General features: G+C 44.7%; 1 protein-coding gene across 1 annotated transcript; it reads right to left on the reverse strand.

The window, feature by feature from the left end:
* Positions 1-410: 410 nt before the first annotated feature.
* Tat (tyrosine aminotransferase) lies at positions 411-9,369 on the reverse strand. The gene is made up of 11 exons (XM_052729376.1): positions 9,135-9,369; positions 8,886-8,990; positions 6,518-6,585; positions 5,433-5,591; positions 4,656-4,794; positions 3,959-4,011; positions 2,963-3,115; positions 2,298-2,426; positions 1,800-1,883; positions 956-1,054; positions 411-551 (listed from the first exon to the last, which is right to left on the reverse strand). The coding sequence occupies exons 1-11, from the start codon at positions 9,367-9,369 to the stop codon at positions 411-413; spliced, it is 1,365 nt and encodes a 454-aa protein (XP_052585336.1).
* Between the last annotated feature and the right edge of the window lie 1,052 nt (positions 9,370-10,421).

Consider the following 10,421-nt stretch of genomic DNA (forward strand, 5'->3'; position numbering starts at 1 on the left):
GACAGAGGTGACTTGGGACCTGTCTAGAGAGGATGCTCCTATGACAGCATGAAGGAATGGGTGTTCGAGCCATCTCCAGCCTTTTGGTTCTCCCGTTCTGAGCTCTTGTGTTTCTTGCCTCTCTTCTTTCTGGTAAACTGTTCACCGGGTGCTCTCAAGATAAGGAAGTTATATGTTGTGGGGGGGAGGGCAGTGAACTCATGAGTCACTCCAACAGAGCCAAGTGAGGGGAGAATTTGGGGTTCTGGGTGTGTGTTGGATGTGACTGGGGGAAGTAGAAATAATCCTCGATTCTTGATGTGGTGCTTTTGAGGTCCCTCTTTCAGAAGGGACATCTGATTCCCTGAGAAGGAGCAGCCCAGTCTGGCCTTCCTTGGATGGGACATGTCTTCAGGAGGACGCATGCGGGCCTATTTATCACACTCTTCCTGGCTGCCTTCAGCACAGTGGTAGTGCTGTTCACAGAACTCCTGGATCCGGCTGCAAGCTTCCAGCATCATCACCTCGGGGACCGTGATGACAACTCGGAAGAAATTTGGGTACTCGAAACACTGCAAAAACAAGGACTTGTTATCTCCAGGGCAACCGAATCTGATACTGGCTCACCCTAGCATACCCAGGCCTCTAGTCTGCAAGACAGGGCCATGTCATTGCATCAGGGGTATCAGATTGCTCTCACACCCCATCCCTGGAGTGTGGAGTCAGCAACTGAGTTAATTCATCTTAAAACTGGCTGTTCCCCTCCCACCCAGTGTTTCCAACTTTTCTTCCTGGTCCTGAGGGGATAATGATGGGGGAGAAACTGATTTTAGGTAGAAGCCATAAAACACATCAGTTGGCATCTTATCAAATGAGAATACTTGGCATGGAGAGAAGGTTAGGCTAAAACACAGCTCAGGAAGACCTCTGGGGTCCCCAGGAGCTGTTGGGAATGTGCAGAGACACCAGCACTCACCGTTGCTGGGAGGCAGTGGACTGACTGCTCCGCAAACAGCTGCTCTGTGAACTCCACATCATTCTCAAATTCTGGGAAATGTTCCATCTCGATTCCAACCTGAACCAACAATAAGAGGAGGCCAGCATGTCACCGGAGGAGCATAGGCCACTTCCCTACGCCCGAAATGAGAGCAGGGACTCCTTGAAAGCTGTCTGGGAACTCTCCCATCCATAACTGGAGCACCAACACTGCGGAACTCGGGGGCTCCTTGCAGGGAGGAGGGGCCATGTTTATATTCATATTTTAGTTTATTGGAGGGCTCCTTCCTGGATATTGATAAATAAAAATAGGAAAAGAATACCATTTCTCTTTTCTCAAAAGAGGTAAAATTAGCATTAGGACCAGGTCATTTTTACTTTGTAGGGTCTACCTCATCAATTGTAGACATTTAGCATCCCTGGGCTACAAATGGCAATAGTGACCCTGAAGACAAAATCCCTATGTGGCCCCCCACCTCTGAAGGCACCAACATCACTCTCAGCCATGAAACACAAAGCACACCTCTGTATCTATGTGTGAGATGAGTGACTGTACTGAGAATTAGATTAGTGAGAGAGTTTTGTGAACACAGGTTAAACCAAAGCACTGGGGTAATTCATAACAAGACAGTTCCTCAGATGATGGGGAACGGTACCTATTCACTGTCTTTGTAGATGGAAGCAATACCCTGCATGACCATCCATGATGATCCTGCCAAGCCAGCCTCCTGTGCTTTATCACTTCTACACATGTGCACACGTGCATGCGTACACACACACACACACACACACACACACACACACACACACACACACACACTTACCATAAGGTACATGGCTCCAGAAGGGCGGACTGGCTGGAGTCCAGGAATGGCAGCCAATGCCCCATAGCAGAGGTCCGCATTGGACTATGAGAAGAGGCAGAGATAGAGAAAAAAAAAAATCAAGGATCAAATTTTAAGTAAAGAAAAACATAATTTTTACATGTAATGTTTTGTATAATAAAGTTATTTTTAAAAAAAGAAAGAAAGAAACACATCATTGAAGGTACAGCCTTCATTGAAGGCCACATACCTAGACTTAACATCATAGCGCAAAAAGGTAATAAGAACAAAACCCATCACTTTAAGTTCTTAGCGAGACAGAGTGAATTACAGGAAGTGAGGAATGTGCCTACAGAAAATGACACTGATCCACCATCTGATTTGGAAGCCCCACATTAAAACAGTGGTCCAGAAATTAGGGACAATTATTCCTAATTCCACTGGTGTGCTCTCTAGCTCCCAAACTCCTCGAGTGGAAGGTTCCAAGCTGCCCTTTACCTTCAGGAAGCTTAAAGTGTCATGGTAGAACTCTTGAGGGGTACGCTGAAGGATACTCTTCAGAGCTCCTTGGACAATGGTGCATGGCCCCAGGATCCGCTGGCTCAACTTTACCAACCCATCTCGAATCTAGAATGTACCAGGAAACAAATTATTTAGCCTTTCTAAAACATCCATGTGTTGTGACTCTCTTCTGACCTTTCTGCCAGGCTTTTAATCTCAGGAAGTGATGGCACCGCGTGACCCACCTACATTACACTACCTGAATCTGCAACCCTTCTCTGTCACAAACCTGTGGGCAGGTGATGTAATTTCTCTGCACCCTGTCTTTCTTGACTGTAAAATAGTCTCAGAGGGTGTTATGAAGATAAAATAAAAATAGGAGTCATAAAACATGAATGATAGTGCTGTCATTACTGTGATTGTTTGCCCTTTTATAGCCTTAAAATTGGAGGCGGGTGAAATTTCCTTATAGACCCAGAGACTCAAACTTGTGAGAACAGGGTTTGGATGAGGAATATCTGTCACATCTTCATTCGTCATGTTTCCAAGCACTGTGAACAATACCATCAGGAGGGGGCAGAAACCCTACCTCCGCAACACTGAGTATACAAACCAAACACGAGTACTAAATTATCCATGCCATTTTACCATATTGCTCTCACCTCGTTGCCAAAAATGTCTCTTCGATCATGGATGAGGATCCAACCCAACCTCCAACCAGGAACCAGCCAGCGCTTGGCCAGTCCACCACAGGACAGGATGGGGACATTGGTGCTGAGGGTGGCCATTGGTTCATATTTGTGATCTGAAAACACCTGAGGAAAAGCGGAGTTCTTGAATGCTCTAGATCCTGTGCCTCCCTTTCCTTTCCTTAGACACCGAGGGACAGAATAGTGGATTGGCAAGCCCCTTCCCACCCTCAGGTATGACTGGATCCCATGTGGTTCAGGGAAACTTATCCAAAGACATTTAATTTGGTGTGTGGTCTAGATTAAAAGAAACCAGAAACAAGGGCAGCGACGCTAGTCTAAATGTGTGTATAACTTCTGAAAACTGGCACTGTGGAATTATGACTGGTGGAGTTATAGATTCAAAAATAAAAGGTGGGTCCATAACCCAATATCTAACATTCCTGGGCCCAACTAGGTTGCAGAACTCAGACTTTTGGAGGGATTAAAAGGCCACACAGCATATATGTCATATGTAATATTTCCAAGGAAATCTTGAAGAATACTTCCCCAATCAGTGATATTAACAGCCCTTCCTTTTCATTTGCACCTTTTTTTAAATTTCTGGTGCTGGGAATTGGACTCGAGCTTGATAGCCAGGCATGTACTCAACCACTGAGTTACATTTTGAGGACCTCCCACCTACTCTTAAAAATACACATCCATAAAAGTCATGAACAAGAAACCTACAAAAGTCATGAACAAGTTGATATAGCCTATCAACTTGGCATCTATATTCAAGAAAATTCCAATAACTCTTGGATTTCCCCGCTCTTTGAATTAAATAAACAAGTAAATTAAAAGCTAAGGAGACATGGTCTGTATATTTGTTGAGAGGGCTTCCAAAGATCTATTAGTCAACTCTAGACACCCCATAAAACAATATGGTACTGACACACTCCTGGAGTGTTGTACCCACCCCAGACTTACCATGTCACCATAGATCTCATCAGCTAAGATGGGGACACACTGCCTTTCAGCCACTGAAATTAAACAAGAACAACCATGTTGGAATCATTTTCAGTTTCAATGGCCTCGCCATTTCCTTTATACCTAGTCCTCTGTGATCTGTATTCTGTGCTTGTGGGTCCGACCATCCTCTTGGGAACTAAATACAGCTGACATTCTTCCAGGATGTTAACCTAAACGTGCCATTTAACTGCATATTTCAAACTCTCTCTTCCACATGATGGTAGTGACGAAAGGTAAATATGGGTGAAATAGCTCTTAACCAAAATACCTGGATATATCAGGAGTATTTGAGATTTGAAGGTTATATTGTTACACTTTGTTGGGGTTGTTTGTTTGTTTCTGTTTGGGATTTTAAAAGGGGGTTTAGGGATATTTATACAGACTTGCCATTTGAATGTTTCTAATCTGAAAATACAAAATGCACCAAAATAGAATGCTTGCCATTTTGGGATTGGGGATGTGCAGCCTGTATTTCTCATTCCCCTTCTTTTAGACTGGCCCTGGGGGTCCACAACACATGATTGACTAGAGACAGAGCGGGCATTTCTCCACCTCCATCCCAGGCTCAGGACTTAGGGACGTGTTCTGCCACTTGGGGAGCAGCTAAAGAATTCTGCTCTCACCAACTCCCCTGGGCAGGGCCCTTGGCACTTACCTGCCAGGATCTTCTGAAGGTGCCTCTTACTGAACACGGAGCCACAGGGATTTGACGGGTTGTTGACAACGAGACAGGCTGTTTTTTCATCAATCAGAGACTCCAGTTGCTTTAGGTCAATTTCCCAAGACTTCTCAGGCTGAGTTAGAAGAAAGAGTGAGGCTAGGATGTTCCTCAACAATTTAGGGGTACGCAACCCAAGGATTTAGTGTAAAGAATAAAAGAAGAAGTCAATGAGATGGCTCGGCCGGTAAAGGCGCATGCCACCAAGCCTGGTGACCTGAGTTCCATCCCCACTCCCCACACGGTGGAAGTAGAGAACTGACTGCTGACATGTGTCCTTAGACCCCCCCATACATGTGCTATTGTTTGCACATGCTAAACTCACTGCCCCATGCACGCACACAAGCATACACACAAAATAAGCAAATATAACTTTTTTAAAGAATAAAATCTGCCTTTGGCTCTAACCCCCCACCTGTAGACCATTCTCTGTATGGCAATGATGGTTTCTTTTTTACAGGGTGGTAACCAAGCACTTGAGTCAAAAATTAAAAGTCAGAGCCTGGAGAAATGGCTCAGAGGTTAAGAGTACTTGCTGTTCTTACAAAGGACCCAGGTTCTATTCCCAGCACCCACATGATGGCTCACAACCATTTGTAACTTCAGTTCCAGAGGCTTTAACACCCTCTTCTGGCAGGCACACATGTGGTATGAAGATACAATATTCGTACATACAAGATAAAATAAACATTTAAAAAATCAAAAGTCAGTTACCAATAGATTGTAGAGCTTGACCTCAATTCCCATAGATTCAGCCAAAGTCCTATAGAGGGAAAAGCCGGGTCTGGGAATGAGGATATTTTGTCCTGGATTGGCCAACACAGCTAAACAGAGCTCAATAGCCTGACTGCAGCCACTTGTCAGAACGACATCCTGTAAAGAAAGGAGAAGAGTGGACTTGGGTGAGTTGGAAGCAATGAACTTACCTCAGTAACTACCAAGGAAAAAGGAAGAGTTGTGCTGAGCACAATCCAAATCTATTCATCTATCTATCTATCTGTCTATCTATCTATCATCTGTCTGTCTGTCTATCTATCTATCTATCAATCATCTATCTATCATCTATCTATCAATCACCTATTTATCTATCAATCTATCATCTATCTATTTATCTATCATCTTTCTATTATCTACGTATGTGTCTATCTCTCTACTACCCATCTCTCATCTATCTCTAAATGTTGTTGAAATTGATGGCCACTTAAAAAAATAAACAAATCACTTTAAAAAGAACAAGCTGGCTATGATTCAACCAACTCACAAGGGAGATCTTCGATTGACCTTGGACTATTTTTCACCAGGTTATTTATTTACTTTTGACCACAGATTTGAAGTCTGACATTTCTCTGAACACAGATGATAGACACCTCTTTGATTAGGAGGCAGACAACAAGAAGGGAGGGCAGCATCTAAAGCTGACACTGACAGGGACTCAGGATGCCATGAGACCTCTAGAGTTCTGTCTCAGAGCCCTAAAGTGAGTGAAGGAAAATACATACTTAAACACATCCTAATGATAAATTCTTCTAAATTGAATTAGTTGCCATTTGTGAATAGTCTCTCAATGATCTTTTGAAGAAAATTAAATCTAGGATAACTTTGGGGGTCCTTTGAGACTCTGTGACAACACTACATAAGACCTCTTATACTGTACCCTGATCAGTGACCCAACTGTGTAAGAAGTCCTCAACTTGCCAAAGGGTGGTTCTCCTCAGCATCCCTCAAACCACCACTCCTTGTGGGATAGAAGCAAGGAGTCTGCTTGCCCTTGGTGGGCTCTGAGCTGGTACCCGGCTCACCTTAGCCTCCAGTGGAGCCTCAGCACAGTGGTAATAGGAAGCGACCTCCTCCCGACTGGATAAGTAGCCTGAGAAGAGACAGGAAAGGAAGCTAGAGGTTTTCATCCCTTCATTGACAGTCTTGCCCCAAACTTCAACGCTGCTCCCAGCTGCCTCCTGTCCTTGCTTCGGGATAGCTCATTCTGTGTAGCCCAGTCGCCACATGTGAAGGGAATTAACTTTCTATGTGGCAGTTTTCTTAGAAGTATAAAGGTATGACGACAAGAAGCAGCTCCCCAAACCGTAAAATGCACTGCATACTCTTGACTACTATGATTGCATTTTATGACACTTTAAATAGGGTTTCAGTTATTCCTGTCCCTTTATACAGTGTCTATTTTCTGAAATGCCATCAACAGTTTCAGTGCATACGATTCTCTCTCAGTGTTTTATCTTATATAATATACTTATAGTATCTTTGTACACAGGCTCTCTTCTTCTGGAACATTCCCAACGTGGCTTGCAGGCTTGAAGTATTGGCAGTTTCAAACCTATTATAATGTTTTACAAAATCGCCTTCCAGAAGACAAGTTAGCAAGGACACGAACTGTATTCATCTTCTTTAATTTAAGATATACTAATGGTTCTTTCCAGTGACACTGACCAACATTTCCTACTTTATTAATGAGGGAGAATGAATCCCCCAAGACCACGATCATCTCTCCTCCTGTGCTGTGCAATGCTCAGACCCTGTGAACACTTCTCAGATGAAGGTTTGATTCCAGTTTCCAAGCTCAATTAGTGCCCTGACACTTTGGATAATAGAATTATTTATTTGTGTATTGCGGGGGTGTGCACACATCACGGCACATGTGTGGCGGTCAGAGGGCAACTTGGTGGAGTCAGGTCTCTCCTTCTACGTGGGTCCCAGGGATTGAACTCAGGTCACTAGGCTTGGCAGCAAACATGTTTTACCCACTAAGGCATCTCACTGGCCTTCGTTATAATATTTTTGTGACCTGATTTTGAGTCTTGAATTTGAGTGTTGTTCTATGCAGCTTTCTAACATGTAAGTAATCCACCTAAAAGTATGTCCCAGCTGGGCGGTGGTGGCGCACGCCTTTAATCCCAGCACTCGGAAGGCAGAGTCAGGTGGTTCAAGGCCAGCCTGGTCTGTGGAGTGAGGTCCAGGACAGCCAGAGCTGAAACCCTATCTCAAATAAAATAATAATAATAATAATAATAATAATAATAATAATGGCCATGCCCCTGACTCCTCTTGGAAAAGCTTTTGAATCTGATACTAGTATGAAACCAGGTCATTGTTTTCTCTTTCTGCATGAAGAATGGTTCAGCGTATACAACACCCTGGGGAAGATACACAACATGAAAATAAAGCCAAGGAATTACTTATTTTGCCAAAATCTTTAGGAGACATTTTGACAGGTGTAGTTTCCCCAAACAGGAAAGTGGCTTGCTCTCGGGAATAAGCTCTGTCCCCAACGTAACAGCCATTCTTTGTTACGTTCCCTCTTCCACACTTAAAAATGCATTTTAAAGAGACCAAGGCCAGAACGAAAGCACAGATTCAAACCATAAGGAAATAAAGGAGCTATTTACAGGGGGCAAAGTGTAAATAAACATAGGGCCAGGAAAACTGAGTGCCAACCAGACTCGGCCTTCGTGGTAAAGAGGGCAGAACTGTTTGAGGAATAACTGTGTTTGGAGACCTAATGGGGAGGTGCCGGCAGGCAGATGAAATCAGGGAAGAAATTAAACCTCAGCATCTGTGTTTAAGAATCCAGAGTGGGACCCTTTCCCTAAATCTAAAGGGCTGTTTCATGTTGGACTCTTAGAAGCACGGATCAGGAAATCTAGGGCCATTACTATAGGTGGAATCCTATTTAAAAATCATGAAATGGGAGGGCTCAGTGGGTAAAGGTGCTTGCTGCCAAGCTTGACAACCCTGAGTTCAATCCTCAGGACACACACGATGGAAATAGAAAACCAATTCCCACAGTTGTTCTCACACACACACACACACACACACACACACCGTGGTTTCTCTCTCTCTCTCTCTCTCTCTCTCTCTCTCTCTCTCTCTCTCTCAGACTCTTTCTTTCTTACTCTGTCTCTTTCTCTCTCTCCTCCCTCTGTCTCTCTCTGTCTCTCTGTCTCTGTCTCTCTCTGTGTGTGACATACACACACTCGCACAAATAAGTTTAAAAGCCAGGCACATTAGCACATGCCTATAATCCAAGCTCTTGAAAGGCTAAGGCAGGAGGATCACTAGTTTGAGGTCAGACTGTTATGCAGCAATGCCCAAAACCAGAACAAAACAAGGAAAAGCCCTACAGACTTTGAAACCACCAGGGTCTGGCAAGCTCACCAATGGACGGGGCGTAGCCATTATACTTCCCAGAGTCCAGGGCGTCCTTCATGGCTTGGGTAACTTCAGGGTCTGTAGGCAGGTTTCCAAACACCGTAGGATCCCCTGTTCATGGAAGAGGAAGGCAAAAGAGCCACCGAAGTTTACACCCCCATGTTTGGGTCTCATCCTCTCATCTCTTCCAGCCAGCCCAAGAGGAGAGGAGGTAGGTGGGCAATGCCAACCCTCCATCAAGTGGCCCACACTCACCGATTGACAGGGAAATGACAGTTTTGTTTGGGTTGGGCTTCACCTTCATGTTGTCCACGATAGCCCGGATGGGATTAAAAGTGTTATTGGACATGTCGGAGGGCCTCACATTCCACCTGGCCTTCCTGCCTTTCATTTTTCCCTGCCCCGAGCTTCTCCCACCAATATTGACATGTACATCCAGAACTGAAGGCAGGCTGCCACTGCCATTTGTCTGAATCACGTAGGGGTCCATGGCTCGCAAAGCCTGCAGGGAAAAGAAACACCTCCCTGTAATGACTGAGACAGTGCACCTCGGGATGAGAGCCACAGATGCATGTTCCTAACTCTTTTTTTCCCCCGAGACAGGGTTTCTCTGTGTAGCTTTGGGCCTTTCCTGAAACTCACTCTGTAGCCCAGGCTGGCCTACAACTCACAGAGATCCGCCTGCCTCTGCCTCCCGAGTGCTGGGATTAAAGGCGTGCACCACCACCGCCTGGCTGTTCCTAACTTTTTTTTTTTTTTTAAGATTTATTTATTTATTATATATACAGTGTTCTGCCTGTATGTATGCCTGCACACCAGAAGAGGGCACCAGATCTCCTTATAGATGGCTGTGAGCCACCATGTGGGTGCTGGGAATTGAACTCAGGACCTCTGGAAGAGCAGCCAGTGCTCTTAACTGCTGAGCCACCTCTCCAGCCCTTATTTTATTTTATTTTTGTTTGTTTTCAATTTTTAAGTTATTTATTTAATTATTTGTGTATGTGCGGGCGTGTATGTATGCCAAAGGACAACTTTCGGGGAGTCGGCTCTCCCAGTCCTTGAGGCAGAGTTTCCCCTGTTTCTACTGCTGTGCTGTGAGCTGGCCTGGGGGTTTAGGGCTGATTTCTTGTCTCTGCCTCTATCTCGCTAGAGTGCCATGTTCCTAACTCTTTTATGTACTTGTAAGGTAGCTTTGCTTTGAGTAGGGGGAGTTTAAGAATGTCTTGAGGAGACAGAAAATAAAGTAATAACCCATTTTACCAAATTAGCAGAAAGCATTTAGTTGAACATTTATCTATTACAGGTGGGTTTTTCCCTCTTGTCTTTTATGTGAGTGTGGATGTATGCATGCACGTGCTCCTGTGAGGACCAGCCCGAGCCACTACAAATGTGTGGAGGTCAGAGGACAACCTCGGTGTCAGTCCTCACCTTACACCTTGTCTGAGGCGGGATCTCTGTCTCATCTCACTGTGGGTTCTGGGAGTACAGATGGGCGCTGCCACGTTTGACTTTACGTGGGTCCCAGAGATCTGAACTCGAGTC

Source organism: Peromyscus californicus, unplaced genomic scaffold (genome assembly GCF_007827085.1).
Source record: "Peromyscus californicus insignis strain IS unplaced genomic scaffold, ASM782708v3 Scaffold_8__1_contigs__length_139910024, whole genome shotgun sequence".
Taxonomy (NCBI): Eukaryota; Metazoa; Chordata; class Mammalia; order Rodentia; family Cricetidae; genus Peromyscus; species Peromyscus californicus.